The 23,402-nt window shown below is 36.7% G+C and overlaps 1 protein-coding gene and 1 pseudogene across 1 annotated transcript; both read left to right on the forward strand.

Annotated features, from left to right (window-relative positions):
* Positions 1–4,641: 4,641 nt before the first annotated feature.
* LOC131028028 (uncharacterized) lies at positions 4,642–12,990 on the forward strand (annotated as a pseudogene).
* Positions 12,991–13,686: 696 nt separating this feature from the next.
* LOC131028016 (uncharacterized) lies at positions 13,687–16,219 on the forward strand. Its single transcript, XM_057958137.2, has one exon. The coding sequence runs from the start codon at positions 13,801–13,803 to the stop codon at positions 15,979–15,981; it is 2,181 nt and encodes a 726-aa protein (XP_057814120.1). The 5' UTR covers positions 13,687–13,800; the 3' UTR covers positions 15,982–16,219.
* Positions 16,220–23,402: the final 7,183 nt, after the last annotated feature.

Genomic DNA, 23,402 nt, shown 5'->3' on the forward strand with positions numbered 1-23,402 from the left:
CCTTTAAAGTCATCTTTGTTTTCCTTGAATATCTTGATGACTCCTTGTTCAATTAGGACCTTTTCTGTTGCTAAGCCTTTTTCAATGACATCCTTGAAGGTGGACAAACAAGCTTTCCTTAGATCATAGCCAATGTCCTTGTTAACGTTTTGGGTGAACATTTATACCATTTGTTTTTGTGGAATCTCAGAAGAGCATCTGCTGGCTAGATTTCTCCATCTTTGTAAAAATGATGCAAAAGATTCTCCCTCTTTTTGCTTGGTATTGCACAAAGTAGTGACTGATATGTCTGTCTCTATATTGTAGGAGAAATGTTGAATAAATGCCTCTACTAAGTCACCCCATGACTTAATACCAGGTGGAAGTTGGGAGAACCATTCCATAGCTTGATCACCTAAGCTTTGTGGGAATAATCTCATCAAATATGTCTCTTCTGCTGCTACCTCAATGCAAGCTGTGAAAAACTGTCTTATGTGTGCCTTAGGATCCCCTTTTCCTCTATACTTGTCAAATTTAGGCGTCACAAAATGTGTAGGAAAAGGAGGCATTGGAATGCTCTTGTCAAATGGATAAGGACATATGTCTCTCATTGTGTATGTTGGCTTCGGTGTATTTATGTCCTCCATTTTCTTTTGTAAGTCCCTGATTTGTTGCTCCAAATTGCTCTTAGGTGGAGATCGACTTCTTGGACCATATCCTATGTTTGAGACACCAATTTGAGGAGGAGCTTGTTGCATATATGGATGATATTGATCATACACATGTTCATATGGAGGAGGTCTATAGTGATGCTGCATATATGGAGCACTTGGTATAGATTCATGTTGAGGAACACCATATCTATTTTGCGCATGTATACCATACTCTACAGGCATGTCATGTTCTATTGTATTGCCCCCAAATTTGACATGAGGTTTCCTTGTGTCCAAATTTTGAGCATGCCTTGGAATATCCCATTGCTTTGGTGGTTGATCCTTAGCATTGATATGTGATTGAGCATATTTTTCTCCATAAGACTTCCATAATGGTCTGCAAAGGTGAGTATCATATGTTTGACCATGTGTATGTGGGACCTCTGGTTTTTGAAGCAAAGATGATGGTGATTCAGGTACCATGTGTGGTCCTCTATTTCCTCCACTATTAGGTCTCCTTTGATCCATATTGGAGTGGGGTTGTTGCAAAGGTCTATGTTCCATTATTTGAGACATGTCAAAATCATGAGGTATCTTGGCTCCACTTTGTGCCATCATGTGTAAGAAGTATTGTCTATCTCTCCTCATTATTTCCTCAACCAATCGATTGAAATGGGGATTCATAATGGATTCTTCCACATCTGCTGAATGTACTGAAAAGTTGTCCACATTGTCATTTCGTGTAGCATTGTTGTTTAGAGTGTCCATGTTCTCAACATTTGGAATATTTCTATAGACATCCATGTCAGGTAATGTAGTATGATCAGAATTGAAAAAGATCTCATTGTCATACTCATAAGAACTAATGTTTGCGGACTCTTGAGCCTCTTTAGTTTCTCTCCTAGATTTTTGAAGACGGGTTTCAACCATGAACTAGGTATTGACCAAGATGTGTGAGACTAGATGAAAAATGGAAAGAGTATGGAAGACCAAGAGTTGGATGAAATGTAAATGAGTCTGAAGTGTGCTTGCAATGTCCAAAGTGTAAGACCAAGTATGTATGTAGTAGAGTAGCTGTGACTTCCAAAGAGAGGATAGTTTCTCTTGATGAGGTAAGTTGACCTTGACTCTAAGTAAAACCAAATGAGACCCAAAGGTAAGAAACCTTGATGAGGGACCACTTAGCAAAGTGTTGTTGTATGTAGTGTGTTGACAAAGTATGATGAGGACAAGCAAGTGACCTTTTGACTCAAGTTTAGACAAATGTGAATGTAAAATGAGATGTGAAGCAATGATGGACTATGTGAGACCCAAAAGACAGGTTGAATGCTAGATGAAACCTGAAGAAACAACCTAGGAAGCTCAAGTATTCCGAAACTGATTTCTTGTGTTTGCTGGACTGTGAAATTTTTCTTGCAATTTTGAACATAGATGCGCCTGAATACTGCACAGATGCGGTTTCCTGACCCAGACGCTACTCTGCCCTTCACAGACGCGCTTATGAGATTTTTCCTATTTATGTTTGCTGGACTGTGAAATTTTTTTGCAATCCTGGACACAGACGCGACTGTATACTACACAGACGCGATTATCTGACCCAGACATGTTTCTATTCAACACAGACGCTGTTATAAATACAGACGCTATTCTGCACTTCACAGACGCGCCTAGACAACACAGACGCGGTTAAAATAGACACAGACACGTTTCTGTAAACTTTGTGCAATTTTTCCAATATGTGAAGTCGTTTTTTGTTGTGACCAAATCTGACTATTTGACTGTTTTTCGTGACAAGAGGACACAATGTTGATGAGGACTCAATGTTTGCAAGTGTTTAGACTCAAAATGACTCCAAGAAAAATGTGTTGTTTGATGTTAAATTGTTTTGCATACACTTGAAGACACAAAAGACACAATGTTTTGCTGTTTGGTCTTGAATGTTTGAATGTTTTAACATAAGTCAAGCACAATTCTTATGGCTGGCCAAGACAATAGTTGTTGATCCCACATGGGGTTTTACCCCCGAGGCTACGCTATTCAGAGCGGATACTTAAATGCTTGACCTCACTGGCTCCACCCTCGGCACTCACTTCTCGGGTCAGCCAAGCATCAGTCCCCATGAAAACTCCCCATGGCGAACTTTGTATCTCTACTAAGAACCGTATGTGTGTGGGCCGCTACCAGAGGTCTGACCTCCTGCCCCAACAACTAGAAGGATTTGGGCCTCTGAAACAAAATGGTGCTAGTAAGGGCATCCGCTCGTGTGGCCATACATGTGGCACTTTCAGCTCTGTAAATACATAAGGCTCCCAGCCGGTAGGGGTTACGCCCTACAAATGATCAAATAAATTTGATCAAACGGGTTTATGGGGAGACATAGTGTCAGTATGAACTAATCAGCACACGTTATTCATAGCTTTCACCATGAATACATTTGATTATAGTGGTTCGGATGAGGTGGGTTTTCCTTGCTACCACTTGGGTCGTTCTCTTCTCACTAGTAGTCCTAATGACCACACGGGAAGACAGGCCCTCTAAAGATTAAACAAAAAGAGCCTATTGCTCAAGACACAAAAGACAATGATTCAATTTTAGTGCACCAATGGAAGTGTTTGCTAGTCTATGAAAACAAGGCACACAATAAAAATCCAAAACCCTAGCCAAGGACCTGCAACAAAGAGTTGTTAGTAGTTTGGGTTGTTTGAAATAATCACCCCTTCCTGCAAACACACAAGTTAGGTAAATTTTAAAACCCAAAAGACTTTGTGAAAATAGGGGCCTTCAACCAAACGATTTAGCTTCCAAGGCAAGCTGCACTAATGTTAGCTAGATCTGAAAGTGTTAGTCCAAAAATAAACCAGATCTGAAACCCTAAATGCAAAAATCCGAAAACTGAATCACTAAAATTTCAAAATTTTGGAACGGTAAATACACAGATGCCGTTACCCTCAACACAGACGTGTCTAGAGCACACAGACGCGCTTAAAAGTCACAGACGCTCCTTTTAGACACAGACGCGTTTCTGGAACACAGATGCGCCTCCCTGGAACCTGCAAAATGAAATATTGACAAAACACAGACGCGGATCCCGTTGTCGCAGACGCGCCTGAAAATCAAAAATGCATTCCGAAAGTGCGCAGACGCGAAAATACCAAAAATGCCACCGAAAATGTCCGATCTGCAACTTCAAAAACACAAGATCTGCAATAGGGAGGTTAAATGCAAAGGGACAAGTGTCCCACCGGGCGTGCCAAAATGTGTATGGTGAAAATGGATAACAATAATAACAATATTGAAAGGCTAAATGAATTCAACCACCAAACCCTAGCCTAACAATCAACAAAGATCCACCATAACATATGAAGATTACCTAAGACAATGCAAATCAAATGAAATCACAAAGATTATACCATTATATGTCCAATAGGGTTTTGATCTCCATTCTTCCTATCTCCATTGATCTTGCTTGATATATTTGCTCTCAGATTTTATATGCACAAGAGCTCAACAAAGAATGGAATGTGGTTGCAAGTAGGATCGTAGTGTAGTCAAGTCCTCCAAATTGTCGATTAGGTCATTAGGGTTTGATAATGAGGGAAGCATCTCCTTATATAGAAGACACAATATGAAATGGAGGGATAAGATTGAGAGGTGTAAAAGGAGGTCGGCTAGGATTAGAGGGTAGGTAAAAGAAATAATAAAATAATGAGAGGGGTAGGTAGTGTATGAATTAAGAGATGAATGACATGTGTCATAGGTAGAAAAGGCTAATGAATTAATTAAATAAATAAAGATTTATTTAATTAATAGAAGAAGTAGGATCAATTAAATAAATAAGATATTTATTTAATTTAGGAAAAGGATAATTTAAATAAATAAATGTATTTATTTAAATGAGAAATAAGGCTAGAAGAGGATAAATGAATTAATTAAATAAATAAAGATTTATTTAATTAATAGAAGAATTAAGCTTAGATAATTAAATAAATAAATATTTATTTAATTAGACATGAGAATTTTAGGTGTCTACAACTCCCATCACTGAAACAGAACTTTTTCCTTTGCCAATAATCTTCACTGAGGTGTTATCAACAATAAAAAATTCTCTTCCATCATATTTTTCTATTAAAAAAACCACTCCTTGTGAGGAGTCATATGATAGGAAGCACCAAAATCAACAAGCCAAACATCATTACTGATAGAGTTAGCTAAAATGAAAAAAATATCAAAATCGTCATCATTGGAGGACTTACTTGTGGAAGCATCAATGTTCTTATTCTTATTCCCATGCTCCTTCACATGTCCTCTTTTCCCACAATTCCAACACTTAAATATGCTCTTTTCAAGGGTTTTAGAGCATCCTTTTGAATTGTCCTTCTTTTTATCCCTTGTAGGCCTTCCTTAAACATGCAAGGCATCTTGGGAGGTAGCATTCATGGTCCTCATCACTTTCAAAAGAAGTATGGGAACCACATTGTCCATTGTAGGTTCTACACCACCACTACTTATGGCAATAATTAGATTTTTCCAAGAATCAAGCAAAGAGCAAAGTAGTAAAATACATTTATCTCCATCTTCAATACTAACATCTATTCATACAAGCTGACTTAAAATCAAATCAAATACATTCAAGTGTTTAGCAATATAATCATCATCCCTCATTTTTAAATAATACAAACATCTTTTTAGGACATGACTTATTAAACAAAAGCTTAGTTTGATAGATTTCACTTATTTTCCTCCATTGCTTGCATGCGGTGTCTTCTGTGGAGACATTTAGGAGGAAAAATTCAGTGAGAGACAACCAAATTATTCCTCATGCCTTCTTTTCTAACTTTTTCCACTCATCATTCGACAAGGTGGAAACCTCTAGTTTCTTATCTATTGAAAATAACAACCATTGATCTCTCTCTTCAAGGAGATCTTCAACTTTAAAATTCCACATCTCATAACCAATGTGATTGAACTTCTTAATATCTTGATGAGAGGTGGAGGCCATGCAATATAACATTTGTCAAATTTGAAAAAAACCTATGAAAACAAAAGCTCCCACGACAACAAAAAACCTTCAACACTTGTAGAGAAAGTCTTCCTTCCTCAATAGAACTATTAGCTCTAATACCAAATGTTATTAAACAAGGTGAACTAAGCTTGCAATATGAACTTTAAATAAAAATTATTGTATATCCAAAACAAAAGATTAACCCTTAATAATGCGAATACAAAATCAAAAGAAATAGAAGAAAACTATTTCACATGAAACATTAGATTTATGTAGAGAAACCCTTTCAGGAAAAAAATCCACCATAAAAAGAGAGGCAAGTATATTACTAATCCAGTGAAGAATACAACAATAATACATTTCTTTGTAAAACCCCTATAAAATCCAACAACACTCTATTACCCTGCACAAATGAAGAACTCTAGCTCAAGGCCCCAAATTAGGGAAACTTGTGCTCGGATGAATACCATTGCGGTATCAACAAACAACACGTAGAAAAACCACCTATAAAAACTGATGCCTACCTCCCAGAAAAACCACTCTAGGTTTGCTTAGGTTCCTTCTATCCTTCAATAGAATACCCTATAAAGAAATATTTCAAGGAGGTATCAACAAACAACACGTAGAAAAACCACCTAGAAAAACTCATGCCTACCTCCCAGAAAAACCACTCTAGGTTTGCTCAAGTTCCTTCTATCCTTCAATAGAATACCATAAAAGGAGAGGCAAGTATATTACTAATTCAATGAAGAATGCAACAATAATATACTTCTTTGTAAAACCCCTATAAAATCCAGCAACACTCTATTACCCTACACAAATGAAGAACTCTAGCTCAAGACCCCAATTTATGGAAACTTGTGCTTGGATGAATACCACTGTGGTATCAACAAACAACACGTAGAAAAACCACCTAGAAAAACTCATGCCTACCTCCCAGAAAAACCACTCTAGGTTTGCTTAGGTTCCTTCTATCCTTCAATAAAATACCCTATAAAAATTTATTTCAAGGATGTGAGGTTTAATTACAAGATACTTCAATTTTACCATTTTAAAGTTGTAGCTATAACATTGTTGCAACTTGATTAGTGTGTATTATCAACTCTAGCCTTTCAAGGTTGACAAATCTTTTTCTTTGTCAAACTGCACATCTGTATATCTAAGAAGTGGGTTTATTTTAGTGGTCAAAAGTTGTTTATTATTTATTTTTGTTTATTTAGTGGGGCAAACCTATCAAGTGTTTTGGATTATTGATTCTAAGTTTTCTATTATTGAAATTAGGTTTCAATGTTTAAGACATATTGGATATAAAACAATCCTAGGTTTAATATTATACCTTAACTTTTTGCTCGATTACATATTCATTTTTGAATTTTAATTGGATTTACAATTTAACGAATTAATATTCATATGGAATGCCATAGTGCGTGCACTGCAACTTCATAACATTCAATAATGGTTCTTTTATGCCAATTTTTTAATTTTTTTTGCTAAACTGTTTTGAATAATTTTTTGTAAGAACAATTTTAACACTTATTAAAACCCATTTAATATGGTTTCCTTGATTCCTATTAAAGTAATTTTAGGTCAATCATCTAATTATTTATTAATTAGGTTCTTTAATTGCTTTTTTCACTTAAGCTAAACTTAGGTGCTTTATTTTATGTAGGTGTTTTGCTTTTTCAGTCTTAATTCACTTAGAGGCACTTCTAGTTAGCTTTTTAAGCTTGTAGTTGAACTTAATTTAGCTCCTACTTTGCATTGCTTTAGTTCTTCTAATTTTTGGATTAGGGCATCTCTTGCTTTCTATAAAACAAGTAATTCATTCGTTGTAATTGTACCTCCAATATTGCACCTTCAATATTGAATCTTTAATTCTTTTGTGCATTATACAAAATTGTTTGGTTGTTATAAAGCATACAATCATTGCTTGATCTCTTTTGTGTGATAGGTATTTTTCTTGCAGATGATTCTTGGCTCTTGTGGTTGATTAACAACTTCTACATGGAATTAGAGCTTCAAATTTGTCAAGTTCCTATCCGCATGCTTTAGGGATCCAATTTGAGGTAATTTTTCTATGCATATTGGGTTCAAACGAAGGTCACCATTGCGTCCGCAACATTGAAAAAACCCAAGATCAATAGATCAAAATTTGAATAGTTGAAAATTTGAGTCAATTTGGCTGAGGACACACAAAACAAGGTAAAATATAGGGATAGATGAAAAATCTAAGCACTTTAGCACAAAACGAAGATCACCATTGCACTCAGAAGGCCCAAAAACCCTCAAATTTCCTGTCAAATCATCAAAATTGGAGGTTAGATTTTTTTGGCACACTTTACAAGGCACAAAAATCCATACTATTGTACCGCCTGCACGTGCATTTGTATTGCGTCAGATTTTTTTTTCAAAAAATCACAATGTGGTAAAAAAAAATTCATGCATAAATCTTTTGTGAAAATATTTTTGGGGGTGGAAATTTTTTGGAAGGTTATTTTTTTAATTTAAAAAAGGAGTCAAATCTGCACAAAAGAGCATGCATCAACGGGTACTATGCTAAAATCATCATCTGCCTCCTAAATGTGGCGGACCCACTAAATTTGGCGTCATTCTAAATTTAGTGCATTCTTTATTTTTAGCCATCCAAGCCTTAAAAAGGAGTGTGTGGTTTTTCTTCAATAACTTCGTCATACGGAGTCAAAATTAGGCAAACAAGATATCGGTGGAAAGCTAGTTCTAGCACTGATTTTATTACATAAGTGGTTTGATTAGATTTTGGACCAATTTTCTGTACTAGGCCTCTAAAGTCAGCCTTCAATTTCGCGCTTTCACGACTATATTTTGCACATTTGAACTCTGTTTTTTGACTTCTATTCATTGTCAAAAAGCTCTCAGAGTCCTCTATCCATATGCTAGGTCTAGTTTTTTAGATTGTGTTACAGGTACATTTTATTGAGATTTTTTTGTTTTCACTATATGCTCAATTACTTGGATATTTTGACACTTTAGATGGATCTGTTTATTAGGAAGGGTTGTATTTGATGTGCTTTACATGTGCTGAGATTATTGGGGTTTGATAATTTAAATTTAGGAGGTATCATGGGGTTTTTTGTTCATCCTTCAGTTGTACGACTGGCTAAGGACAATTACGAGTCTTGGTGACATGAAACATCTTAGGTGGCTAGATATGTTGCCTTATTTGTATGGACTCATACTTGAACCAACAACTTCAGGAGGTAAATCAACTTGGGGTAATCTCACAAACCATGTTATAGGTGTGCTTTATTCTAGTGTTGATTATGACACTATGTGTGTTGTATCGGACCTTGAGTGTCCTCGCGCACTTTGGACTCGCCTTTGGGAGATCTTTAGAGACCCTCATGTCTCTCCATTTCTAGAGGATCCTGTAATAAATTGTCTTCTTCTCCTTGCACGTGCAGATATCATGCCCGATGATGATGATACTATAAAGGAACTTGAGTATATCAAAGGTCTTGCATGTTTCAATGGATTAGAGGCTTATCTTCACATTCCTACTACTCACATTGAGATCCCATCTTAATCATCTTCATCTTCTATTGTTCTTGATCAAATTGGCATTGACTCGTGCATAGCCCCCATTGATTCAGTGCAACAAGACATTATTCTTTCAGACATAGCTATTTGGGATTCGTATATAGCAAACATATCATCTTTGTTTGTGGCATCTCATATTGCAGATTTGGAGGACTATATTGAGGATATTTATCTCCTCTTTGTTGATAGCCACATTAGTATTGTCAGCTCATCTTCATCCCCATGGAGCTTGTTCTTCATCAACTTTTGCAAAGTCTTGATTTGTCACCTCCTACATTTATTAGGCATGTACCTGATTTGGTTGTGGCATCCTCATCATTCATGGACATAGCGACATTTGAACACTTTCCAGAGGCACATACAATTTGGATTTGGATCCCTACATCTGCCAGTTTATGAGAGTGGCTTCAGTTATCTCCAGTGGATTAGTTTCTTCCGAAGGGGAGGCATGGTGTTCGCAGGCAGTGGATCACATTCTATCTTCAAGTGTTCGTTATTGGAATATGAGCTACTTCTACATTGGGGGGTATTCATTGTACTTGGGGGGCCACTTGGAGTCCTTCATCTTCGTCACATGTAGTACCTTTTTTTATTTGCATCTCTCGCTTTGGGAGAGGGGTTTTTCCCATGTGGTTTTTATCCCTTTATCCGTTTAGAGAGATCTCATTTGTGTGGGTTGCATTGCTCTGCATTGGTTTGCACATGAGTACCTTATCAAGCCTTTGTTGCCAGGACTCATTCATGCATGCATTTTGCATTCATCATTAGCTCTTTAGCTTCTCCCTAAGTTTATCTTAAGGGGGGTGTTGGAGTAATTTTAGGACAATCATCTAATTATTTATCAATTAGGTCCTTTAATTGCCTTTTCACTTAAGCTAAACTTAGGTGCTTTATTTTATCTAGGTGTTTTGCTTTTTTAGTCTTAATTCACTTAGAGTCACTTCTAGTTAGCTTTTTTAGCTTGTAGTTGAGCTTAATTTAGCTCCTACTTTGCATTGCTTTAGTTCTTCTAGTTTTAGGATTAGGGCATCTCTTGCCTTCTATAAAGCAAGTCATTCATTCATTGTAATTGTACCTCCAATATTGCACCTTCAATATTGTATCTTCAATTCTTTTGTGCATTATATAGAATTATTTGGTTGTTATAGAGCATACAATCATTGCTTAATCTCTTTTGTGTGATAGGTATTTTTCTTGTAGATGATTCTTGGCTCTTGTGGTTTATTAACAACTTCTGCAATTCCAATTTTTTTTTTTTTGGGTAAAAAGACCTAGCCGTCTTATGTTGATAAACACTTGCAATCTGTTTAAGGTAGTTTCAACTTTCCTTGAATGCAAGTATCATTTTTGAGTAAACAAATTTGACTAATTTTTGACAAGTAGAGTTTGATACTTATGATCCCAAGGCAAATTGATTTTTACTTCCAAGGTTGCAGTTCTCAAGTAAGAGATCGATAATCATAGAAATAGTTGCCGCCTGAGATATAATATTTGCTCTAGTACAGTTTGGTGTTTGTGCAACATTTATTAGAGGTAACAAGTTAGAAAAAGATGAGTGACAATGTTTATTTTTCTTAGATGATTCATTCATTAGATAAACTCTAGTTTGCAAGCTCATAGGAGTTTATTGTTGATCTCTCATTACTTGTTTTGCTTAACAGAGACAAACATAAAGGTCTGCTTCTCAAATATAAGTCTAGATGAAGTTATTCACAACCTGTTTTATATTAAAAATAATGACTCGCTTATTATTGTATCATTCTATGCTTTGGATAGTTATAGTTCACTGAAGTTTTCTGAAGATTCAAGAAGCTTTGCTGATGGCAAGCATAAATTTAGTTGCTCTTTCTGTAGACACCTAAAAATGTCTCATTAATCACATACTAATTATTCCTCTAATTAGTTAAATAATTTTTTAATTTTTTAATTGTTTAATTAAATTAATTAATCTTATTCTTCTAAATTCATATTTCCCCATCATCTTACTAATTATTTTTATTTCAATTCTATCATCATCTAATCATTAACCCTTTTCATAATATTAATTAAATATTTGTTATTTAATTAATTCTGATTAATTCCTCTATTTAAATAATCTTTATTATTTAAATAAATTAATTCTCAATTTCCATCTCTAATCATCTAATCATTAACCCTTTTCTTAATATTAATTAAATATTAATTATTTAATTAATTGTGATTTTAATCCTTTAATTTAAATAATCTTTATTATCTAATTAAATTCAATTTTTAAATAATTAAACAATTTGTTTCAATTATTTAATTAACTATTTCATTAATTCTTTAAATTCCAATTCCAAATCCCCAAATTTAATTTCATATTCTTCTAATTTCTTCTAATTTCATTCAAATTCAAATTCTTCTAATTTCTTCTAATTTCAAATACATGTGCATGATTTCAAAAATCAAATTGAAAATCAAAGTCAAGTTCTAAATATATTCAAATAATAAATTGAATTTATAATAAATTCAATATTTGAATTAAATCTCATGCAAAGATTAAATTGAAAATCCAAGTCAAAGTTCAAGCACATGCTAAATTAATTAATTAAATCAATCATCTCTTCAATTCCTATTTCTATTTTTTAGTTAGCTTTTTCTAAATAAAGCTCTCAATCAACTTTCAATCAGTTAGCTATCTCCTCCTCTTTATTTCCTTCAATTACTCTTTTTCATCTTTAAGTCAACTTTTTGTCAATTGACTCATTTAATCTATTCAATCTATTCTGTTTCACCTCTAAATCAACAGTTCAATTACCAATCAACATGTGAGCTCCCCTGAGTTCCACCTCTTGATCAATTTCTTCCACCTCTCAATCAATTCTCATCCAATTATCCATAAATTGAACATTCAATTCCTCACAATTCCTCTGAATCACGAACTTCGAATCTTTGTATGATTTGCAGGTTGCCTGTTTCTTGCTTTTGCATTATTTCATTGTGTTTTTGTTTGAATTCTATTAGGATAGGGATTTGTGATTTCTCCCTTTGATTCCTAGTTGATTACATGAATGAATTTTAGCATACGACACCTTCCATGTTACAATTGAAGTTTTGAACTAATTATTGCTTGCTTATCTATAGTTTTGGCTGATAGAATGTATGTGCACCAATCTAAATTATTGCATATTAGGAGAGGTCAACTTGATGGAGGTTTTTCTTTATTTGATTATGAGTCACTAAGGTGGCCAATTTTTGTAGAGTTTGATGATGTGAATGGGAAATAACTAACATTTTCTGCTCAAGATGGGTGAGGCTTTTATAATCATAACTATTGTTTTTTTGTAGCAATTTTGCTAGTTTATGTTCATATCCCAATCATGAAACTAGGATTATCTTGGCTTGCATTGTCATGGTGTTTGATTTGAAGAACTATAGACTTCTGTACTCAATATTTGATAAAAATGTTGAGGAGATAAAAGATTAGGTAGAGGATTTGTTCCATATGATTTTTTTGTTTAGTAAAATACAGTGCTCAATATGTTATTTGTAAAAGCATACTGAAATGACATGACTTTGTGTTCTCTTTTCTATGCCTCTTAACGACTAAACTTCTATCATCAACAATCTAGGTATAATGCTATTAATATTTAAAAAACCTTCCAATGGAAGTCATGTTTCTTTGAAGACCTCAAATATAAAGAATGACACTCTTTTGAAATCCTTTAATCATCTCTTACATTGTAATAAAAAATGGTTGACTTTGTCAAGCAATTAAATGAGAAGCTTATTGTAAAGCAAGAAAATGAAAATCGCTAAATACTTTATGTGAGTACCATTAAAGAGGAAGAACTCATCATCAAATAAAGTTCCATCTTTCATGCTTAAGGAAATTTTGTTGTTGTAATTTTGTGGCTTTTGATATTAGTTAGAAAAAAATAATTTCACATTAAAAATAATTAACTTCTTATTGTCTACTAAAAAAGGTTTACAACTTCTAAATAAAATATTATCCCAATGTATAGGAATGAAATGATTTACAACTTTTACTAAAAATCATCAACTATACACAATAAATGTAATAAAAGGGGAGTCCTTGTGCTACCTTCTTTCATTGTATTTATTTTAGCATAGATTCAATATCTATAAAAACTACAAGTAATAAATGGCACTGGTTAGGGAATTCAAGCAACACTCAATAATATAAAAAATACATTCTCCACATTATTGGGCAAAGTCTATCCAACACCCAAAATTTATAAATAGATATATAATAAATATTTTATAAATTTTAAATTTCTATTTTAGTTATCTTGGCATTTCATATTTACTAATATATATTTAAGAGAAAATATTTTAGTTATCTTCGCATTTCATATTTACTAATATATATTTAAGAGAAAATATTTTAGTTATCTTCGCATTTCATATTTACTAATATATATTTAAGAGAAAATTTTTCGTCTCTTATGACCTCCAGACCCTCTAAATAAATTACCTGGACAATATAACGTAACCATATGTGAGTGTGATAGGCTTTCGTCATAATCTGAAACACTTCTTTTCAGAAGACTATCGTCTATATGGGTTCTCTCGTAGGTATATAAGCAAACACAGAAGGTAAAAATAATGGACAGAATGGCAGACAGAAGAGCAGGTGAGAGGTATTCGAGAGACGAGAGCAGGGAGTATGCACGGCATAGCAGGGATCGTTCCCCAGATCGCAGGAAAACTTCACAACGAAGAGAGGAAGACTACAGAGATGAAAGACATACCCCAAGCGCAAGTCCATCTCGTAGCAGGTATGAACACCACTTCCCTTCTCAAAATGGCAACAAATCTCCCAGTCCTTTACATGGAAAAAGGGACTTTGAGCGCTACAGTCCAAACCCTCAATCTGATCTTAACTATTCTCGAAACCATAGAAGAGAAATTCGGTATGAAAGGGAGCGTAGCCCCATTCCAGAGCCCACTGCTTGCAGAAACGGGCATCGTGATCGAAATTACTATCCCGTGAGAGCAAGTCGCCATGAAAGCGAGCGCAGTGGGAGTCCAATCCCTAGGTTTGAGGATCACGGGGTTTCGAACCCTCGACGGAATGGGTACTGTGATAGGGAGGGGCGGAGTCCAAGCCCTATTTACGATCGCAGAGGGAGTCCCAGTTATAAACTCTACAAACCTACTGGGAATCGCCAGGCATTTTTGGAGAGGGATGTGAAGCGCCGCGAGGATAACCAGTCAGAGAGTGACGATGAGGAATTAAAGGGGCTGGATTTTGCTGAGTATCGCAGGCTCAAACGGCAGAAATTGAGAAGAAAGCTGAAGAATTGTATTTGGAAAATTACTCCCAGTCCGTCTCGTGAGGAGATGGAATTTGATACCAGCGGAGAGAGGCCGGAGATTGAAAAAACAGGGATTGATGTGTACATGAATGCAAAATTGAATGTTAGAAGTGATGACCATGATTCCGAGGACAATGCACAGGGAAAGAAGAGGAATGGAACAAAGAAGAAGGGGTCTGGCAAGTATTCTGACAGTGGGAGTGAGGACAGTGAGCAGGGAAAGAAGAGAAATCTAACGAAGAAAGGATCTGGGAAGTATTCTGACAGCGGGAGTGAGGGCAATGGGCAGGGAAGGAAAAGGGATGTAAGGAAGAAGGGGTCTGGGAAGTATTTGGACAGTGGGAGTGAGGACGACGAGCAAGGAAAGAAGATAGTTTTAATGAAGAAGAGGTCTCAGAAGTATTCCGACAGTGGGAGTGATGATTCTGAGAGTTCCATGTCGGAGAAGGCATTGGATGATGATGTGTCAAGTGATTCGGATGATAGGCAGGAGCGTAAAAAAAAGGGTAGTTCTGGGAGGAAGAAGAGATCCAGGGATTCTTACAAGAGCAGGAAAATGAAGGCCATTAGTGAGAGTGAGAGTGAAAGTAGTGAAGAGGTTAGTGCGTCTGAAGGCTCATCATCATATAGTAGTGAAGAGGAAAGGCCGAGGAAGAAGAGCAAACGGGGCAGCAAGTACAGGGAGCCTAAGAAGAGGTCAAAAAGAAAGGTGCGTAGGTCCAAAAGGTCTAAAGCAAGGAGTAGCAAAGATTCAGAGAGTGCAACGGAATCAGAAAATGGCACCGATTCTTCAGATAAGGAAGGGAGTGATAGCAAGATCACCAAATTGGCAAGGGTTTCAGAGCAAATTGATCGCAGGAAACAGAAGCAGCAGTCACCTTCTGAGAATAATGCCTTGTCTGAACCCAGTAATTCTGATTCTGAACCTGTCGGAATTGAGGAGGATAAAGAGGCTAAGAGCCATCCTGTTGAAATTGATGATGAGGCTCTAATGTTTAAAGAAATGATTGAATCTCAGAAGAAATCAGCAGCTGCTGGGCTTGAAAATGAGCCATTTGTGGGTCCAGCCCCGGCTCCTAGAGCTGAAGGGCATATCAGCTATGGAGGTGCTCTTCGGCCAGGAGAAGGAGATGCAATTGCACAGTATGTACAACAAGGGAAGCGTATTCCTCGAAGAGGAGAAGTGGGGCTGTCAGCTGAGGAGATTCAGAAATTTGAGTCACTGGGTTATGTGATGAGTGGAAGCAGGCACCAACGTATGAATGCTATTCGTATCAGAAAGGAAAACCAAGTGTACAGTGCCGAGGACAAGCGAGCATTGGCAATGTTCAATTACGAGGAGAAGGCAAAGCGTGAGCATAAGGTTATGTCAGATCTGCAACGCTTGGTGCAGAGGCATATTGGACAAGATGTTGGCCCAACACATGATCCCTTTGGTGCTAAGGCTTCAGAGGTGGCAGATGGTTAGGTTTTTGTGGATGATGCGTTAAACTTTATGAACTTTTGTACAATTTCTGGATGTTTTCATAATTTGCACTTGTGTTCAACTGTATCATCAACACTTTCTACTCTTTCTAGCCCATTATAATTATGCAGAGGTTTTGCATTCTTTTGATATGTATTTATTTTCTTAATGCATTTCAGGGCTAAATATTTTGCAAGATATGACAAATGTAATACAGAAATAGAAATTCCTTTTTATCCTATGTACGTCAATAATAATCTCTGGGTTTAAATCTATGAATGAATCTCCAAAATGGAAGAATCCGCTAAAGGTTTTTCAGAGCATGGCCATTAATATATTTGGGTGAGAGCAAAATGTTTCTCCCTTTTCCGAACTGCCACTGTGCTCTTTACTAACCAAGGTTAGCCTTGAACTGCTGTTTATTCTTCAACCACTGAATTTCTTGAAATCTGCCAGGGGTTCATTTTGGCTGATCTTTGCTGCTTTTATAATTTCTATCTGAAACTATTTTTATTAGCGGGTGGAATCCATTTTTTTGTTCCACTGTTGAAGACTTTGCAAGGAACTCATTAGTAGTTGTGACAAAAATGGGTTGCAGAAGGTAAGGATATTGACAGCATTTATTTACTTGACTAGACTGATCCGAGGCCTTTCTATTACTATTGTTAAAACTAGTTGAAAGTGTGTATTGCTTTTTAAATATTGCTAAATGGCAGGGTAGGGCAGAGATGAAAAATTGATGAGAAGTATAGTTTTTTGAGGTTTAATTTCTACGTTTCTGTTCATTTTGTTTAGGAATTGTTAAATTGTAGTCTCAGTTGTAACACTCAGAAAACTAAATCTGTTTCTCTAATTGTATCAGCGCACAGAATACCAATTCTGTTATTTACGATTTAATTAAGATTGGAATTTAGTTAGTGTTAACTAACAAGTTAGTTTTGCAAACATTTAGTTTGGTTAAAGTAATGAACGCTGGTGTAGAGGATCGTGGCTCCACACAGGGGTCACGACCCTATATGGAACCACGTGGTTCCACATAGGATCGCGACCCCCTGTGGGGGCACGATTCCATGAAGACAATCGCATATATACGCCATCCTCCCTATTGAACTGGGTGTTCGAATTGAATATCAAAACAGACAGAGATCGGTGACCTATATATACATTTGCCTTTGTACCTACAGAGGCAAATCGATAAGAGACATAATTGATTTTCATTTCTTCGATCTGACCCTAACATACCAGATTTGAAGCTACAGCAAATCTGATTGCACAGAAACAATAACAGTCTATTTTACATTTACAGGAATAGCTGATTTTATGAGTATCTTTAGAGATTTTCTTCGTTATTCTCCTTGCTTTATCAAGTGCATGTTTGTAATGCTAACTAAGCAATTCTAGATAAATTAAGTACCTATAAGAAAATATGAACAAATTGACGCCTGGTTTTTTTTTTTACCTTAGGAGCATTTATCAATTGTTTCTGAGTAACATGTCATGTTTTATTATAAATGATTTTCTTTAGTTAATTTTTGACTTTAGTAACTTAGTTATCTAGGCACATACAGATCTTTATTTTCCTCACATGTTTTCTGAATCTCTTAATTTAGTATATATAAAAAGGGATGGAATTGGATTCTCATTTATCTGTTCATTTGCAGTTAACAGCCAGAAATCTATACAGTTGGATATTAGCTGAAATCAATAGGTAATAGGTTTGAGTCTTGAGAAGCTGGAACACCTGAGCTTTTGTAAATCTCAATTTGGGTTATTAACTTAATATTTAACATTGATCTTGTTTGTAAGAGCAATAGGACTTTCAGAATTTGGGAAACAACTATGGACAACTATATAATATCCAAACAAGTACTATGTGGCGCTGAAAAGAATCTTGTATCTTTTACCCTTTGTACATATAACTATCAACAGCATACACAGATGGCCCTCTGTGCACTTAACATTACAACCTCCATTTATGTAAAAGATAGCCTGAGATTTTCAATTGTCATTTTCATCATTTGAAGGTATTATTGAACTAGTATTTAAATTATAAATTGGGAATGTCTACACAAGATACAACCATCACTTTCTATTCCTTGAGCTCTCTAAAATCCTGATGATGGATCACAGAATCGATTCCAGAAACAGCAACAAGAACCTTTGTGCACTAACTTCACAAGATGACCCCCTGACTGTTTAGCTGGTAAACTGGGAATGTCTAATGATTTTGAACTTGGTTCATGAAATGGTGTCTGTAATGGGCAGCTATCCTCCATTCTATGACAGGCCTTTTGGGATGCTGATGTTTGAAAGGCTTACATAATGTTAATGAGTTGCCTTGGTTGGCAGGTGTTTCTCTGACTGTTTTACATGATAAAATTACAAATGGAAGATATTTATCTGGGGTGATAAAGCTTGAACTGCATGTGGACAGTGCAGAGCATTTATATTGGTCATTGGTGGCAACTTTTGATACCATAAATATTGCTATAAGGGTGAGGACACATAATTATTCCAGAGTAACATACCAAGAAGATGCTAGGTTCATGCTTCATATAGAATGCCATCTTTGATGAAACACAACGCTTACCCTTTTTTGGCTACTTGCAAAGATTGACTTTCCTCTTTACAAAATGGTAGCATAATTACGGGTTTATGAGCAGGGTCCAATGGAGAGACTGAAACCAGAACTTCAGATCTTCTCTTCTCAATATGGGCTTAGTGATCTCTATTACAAAAGGTTCCAGAGGCAATATAGGTACACATCATAGGTCTGTGCTGCTGGTTTTATGTGTGGGTTGACACCTCTGGTAGTCACTGAAAGATAATAGCAAGAAGTTCATGGCAAAGAAGCTCTGTTTAGCATATTGTTATTTTTTTTTGAATAATATGGAGTAAATGAAAAAAGGGTTCCATTGGGTAAAATTTTGTAATGGTGAAATTTCCATGCCCATGCCAAATTGCATTTAGTTTTGGGCCCATTTTGAGCAGATGTCTTAATACAATTACATAGAAACATGCACACCATTGTGCCGAGTTCATTTCCTCCTCATATTCCTAGTCGTCTTCACTGTACACACATGCACACTATTGTGCCGAGTTCATTTCCTCCTCATATCCCTAGTCGTCTTCACTGTACACACATACGGCATATCTATAGATGCAACCTGTACCTTGCCTATCTACACCAATTTCCACTCATTCCAGTAATTTATTTGCCCATTATTCCACATATCTGTTACTGATTCTGAGGTCTGACACTGCCTGTCCTGGGTCATTTCTTTGGCACTTTGGATCAATCCTGCATGATGCAGATCTGACCAGAAATTCAAAAAACCAATTCCCATCCTTTCTTCATAGTTGTCGGGAGCCCACTTGGTACATGCTTGTGTGATGATTGATTATGTTTTGGTGTTATTGAAGATATTCATTTGAGCATTATTCATATCAGATTATCATTCAAAGTCCTAGAAAATTCAAGCAGCGTTCAGTATGAATATTTCAACTTGATGCATTAAAAAGAACAATACCTGCTTAAAATTTGCATCGTAGATTATTTGTACACTTGCTGCTTGTCTGCTCACATTTGCCAATGTTATAAAACTGATCATTCATGGTAGTTGATTGAGGAGAGAACATGAAGCCTTGCAATTCAGCAATCTCCCCAAATTTCACGATTGAGTACACAATTGTATGGTTCTTCAAATCAAACACCAGGTAAACAATGCAAGCCAAGATAAATCCTAGTTTCATGATTGAGTTATAAACACAATCCTTAAGCACCCGCAGACAACAGAGATTGAAGCAAACAGGGTAGCAGAAGTACACATTTCACCAGATCAGATCTGTGCTGCATGGAATTGACCCATAGCTGCAGGATTGACCTGTTGAAAGTTCCAGGCCTGCACAGAATCCAAGAACAGTCAACATTTCAAGTCATCATTTTTTCTATATTGAGGCAAAACAATTCTGTTGGTCATCAGCAATCATAATCCATACTCGAAGCAAGAGCTAAATACACTTGTCACTTGCATTTAATTTCCTAAATTAGCCTTTATTTCAGAATCATCCATCACAGCTGTCATTTATTTCATCTGGGTTGATTGTGACTGGTTTGTTTGCATTCATTTAATTAGCCTAAATTAAGTTTGTGAAGAGTTTTATCTTTAACAAGTTTAAGAATTCAAGAATTCAAAAGATATGCATATCATTAATTTTCCTTGGGCTTTGGAAAGCTTCTGCCCTTTAGTGATTGATGCGTTGGAAGAAGTGGACACAGACAAAGATTGTGGTGTGTGCATGTTCTGTTCCTAGTACTTAGGGAGATCAGTGTACTACGGGGACGCGTCTCCCCTTTTCCCCCCCATTTCATTAATTTTCCTTGGGCTTTGGAAAGCTTCTGCCCTTTAGTGATCGATGCGTTGGAAGAAGTGGACACAGACAAAGATTGTGGTGTGTGTATGTTCTGTTCCTAGTACTTAGGGAGATCAGTGTACTATGGGGATGCGTCTCCCCTTTGGACGCTGCCCACCAAATCACCACTGCTGTTGGGACACCACTGATATGGCGGGACGTCCCCGAGGACTCCTAGGAGGCCCTTGGCCATCTCGAGGATGCCTGGGGATCGCCCATAACCCCAACTCAAAAACTTGTTCCCTAAGCAAAAAAATGGTGAAATATTTGTAAAAATGGCATCCTCGTCTTCAAATCAGTCTCATTCTCTCCATCAGAATATATACATGAAATATGTTACTGGGAGATGGGGTACTTGGAGATGTTGGAGATTTGTATTGGGACGGGTATGACTAATTTTCTAAAATAGGAGACGGGGGGGGGGGGGGGGGGAGGTACTTTGAGATGCCAATTTTTTTTTAATATAATTTAATAATTCTAGAAAATATCATGACAAAGAACTTTGAAAATTGAAATGAAAATTGCTTATACTGCTGGTACCATAGCCAATCCAAATGGCTTGTGCATCGGTAAGTTTTCGGAGACGTCTCCGGTATACGTCTCCGATACCGGAGACGCGTTTTTGTCTCCGGTATGCATCTTAGGGGGTAGTGTTGTGACGTATTCACACATCACCCCATTGCAAATGGGGACCCTTGCTTTTTGCTTTCTAGGGTTTGTTTTCTAGGTCTTTTAGGGTTTTGTCTGTTAGCCTTTGCAGGATGAGTGCTGTTGAGGGGATCGTTGGATAGTAGGCTCTGCTTGAGCTAGGGTGAGTCAGTTGATGCTCCAAGTTAAGGGCGTTTTTCAAGGTCTTCCTTAGGCTTGGTTTTGCTGGTGGTGTCCCGTTTGAGTTCGAGGAAGTCAGTGAGTGGTAGAGCAAATTTGGCTAAGGAATGGAAGGAATAAATCAAAGATATAGCCTAGGACAAAGTCAAGCCAGTTTGAAGGTGAATTGAGCTTAGAAAGGTGAATTGAGCTCCTGACCCTTCCAAAGGGTCCAGAGCAAAATTCATGTAAAACCCTATTTTCCACAAAAACGGGAGCTATATGTCAACTTAAAGGAGAAATTTGCATGATCATGAGGGAAGGAGGCCTAATGAAGTTTGTCCAAGGTGTGAGGAGGAGAAAATATGTGAGAAATTGGCTAAAAAAAGAATTTCGCTCTTGACCCTTCCAAAGGGTCTAGAGCGAAATCTCCCTGTCTTGCCTTCCTTGGCCCTGAAAACCCAGTTGGACCTTGCCTAGACAAAGTTGGGTGATGGAATATCTTGATAGTGAAAGAAGGAAGTTGATTTGATCAAGTTTGATGGATAATGGAGTGAACCAAGGTGGGATTTTGGCCGAGATTGTGATTTTCGCTCCTGACCCTTCCAAAGGGTCCAGAGCGAAAATCCTTATACACCTCAATTTATCACTTGTCAAGACCAATTTCATAGTTCCTTAGGCATGTTTGGGGGTGTCTTGACATGTTCTAACCTTAGGAGGTTAGTAAAGGTGGATGAGGTCAAGATTTTAGCCAAGAATGTGAACTTTGCCCCTGACCCTTCCAAAGGGTCCAAAGCGAAATTCTTGAAAACACTCATTTTTCCTTTAGCCAAAGTCAGGACCAAGGTGGAGATGCATGAGGAAGGATCTTTGTTTGCCTCTCAAAGAAAATTGGAGTTCAAAAGGTCAGGAATCAAGCACAAATCTTGATTTTCGCTCCTGACCCTTCCAAAGGGTCTAGAGCGAAAATCTTTGTAGCCTACATTTCCTTCCCAATTTTGGCCAAGTGCTGGTTTCTAAGGCATGTTTGAGGATGAATTGATATGTTTTTGCCTGGAGATGGAGTTGATTGATTTTGAAGAACAAGATTTTGGCCTAAAAGAGAATTTCGCTCCTGACCCTTCCAAAGGGTCCAGAGTGAAATTCATCATTAACCATATTTGTTGCCTTGAATGGACTAGAAACCTTGTTCCTAATGTGGAAAATGATCTAATTTTGCCTTATGAGGTGGTTTGAAGTTTGAAAAGTGAGCAATCTAGCCTGGAATGAGATTTTCGCTCCTGACCCTTCCAAAGGGTCCAGAGCGAAAATCTTCTTGAAGCTCATTTCCTCCTAAGTTTGACCAAATTTTGATTTGCAGGGTATCTTGGAAGGAAGGTTGGACATTCTTGTTGCCTTTGAAATGTTTGAAAGCATTGAAAATGAAGGATTTTGGACCAAAAAAGAAATTTCGCTCCTGACCCTTCCAAAGGGTCCAGAGCGAAATTCCTAAAAACTCTTATTTTTGCATCGAAGAAGGTCAAGTTCTTGGTCCTTTATGAATTGAATGGAAGGGAGATAGCTTGTCTTTGCCTCTTGAAGAGGTTTTGAATTGAAAAAATGAAGATTCTAGCCCAAGTCAAGATTTTCGCTCCTGACCCTTCCAAAGGGTCCAGAGCGAAAATCTCTCTAAAAGGCATTTCTTTCCTTGTTTGGCCAAATCTTGATGACCAAAGCATGTTGAAGGAGAGAATTGACATGTTGGAATCCTTGGGGATGCTTGGAAGTTATGAAAATGAAGGATTTTAGACAGGAAAGGAAATTTCGCTCCCGACCCTCCCAAAGGGTCCAGAGCGAAATTCCTTATAAGCCTACTTTTTGACCTTTTTTAGACATGAAACCTTGTTCCTAGGGCAATGAAAGATGAAATTCTACCTTGTAAAGAAGTTTCGAGTTGAAAAAATGATGATTTTTGGTCAAGAATGAGAATTTCGCTCTTGACCCTTCCAAAGGGTCCAGAGCGAATTCTCTCAAAACTTCTCGTTGCTATCAATTTTTTGCTAAATCAAGTGTGGCATAAGGTAAAATCAAGGAGAAGTTGCCCCTGAGAGTGACTTTAAGTTGCTAGAAACCATGAAAGATGAAGGAATTGAGCTTAAAAGTGATTTTCGCTCTTGACCCTTCCAAAGGGTCCAGAGTGAAAATCCTAAAAACCATCTTTTGTT

The sequence above is a fragment of the Cryptomeria japonica genome, chromosome 5 (assembly GCF_030272615.1).
Source record: "Cryptomeria japonica chromosome 5, Sugi_1.0, whole genome shotgun sequence".
Lineage (NCBI taxonomy): Eukaryota > Viridiplantae > Streptophyta > Pinopsida > Cupressales > Cupressaceae > Cryptomeria > Cryptomeria japonica.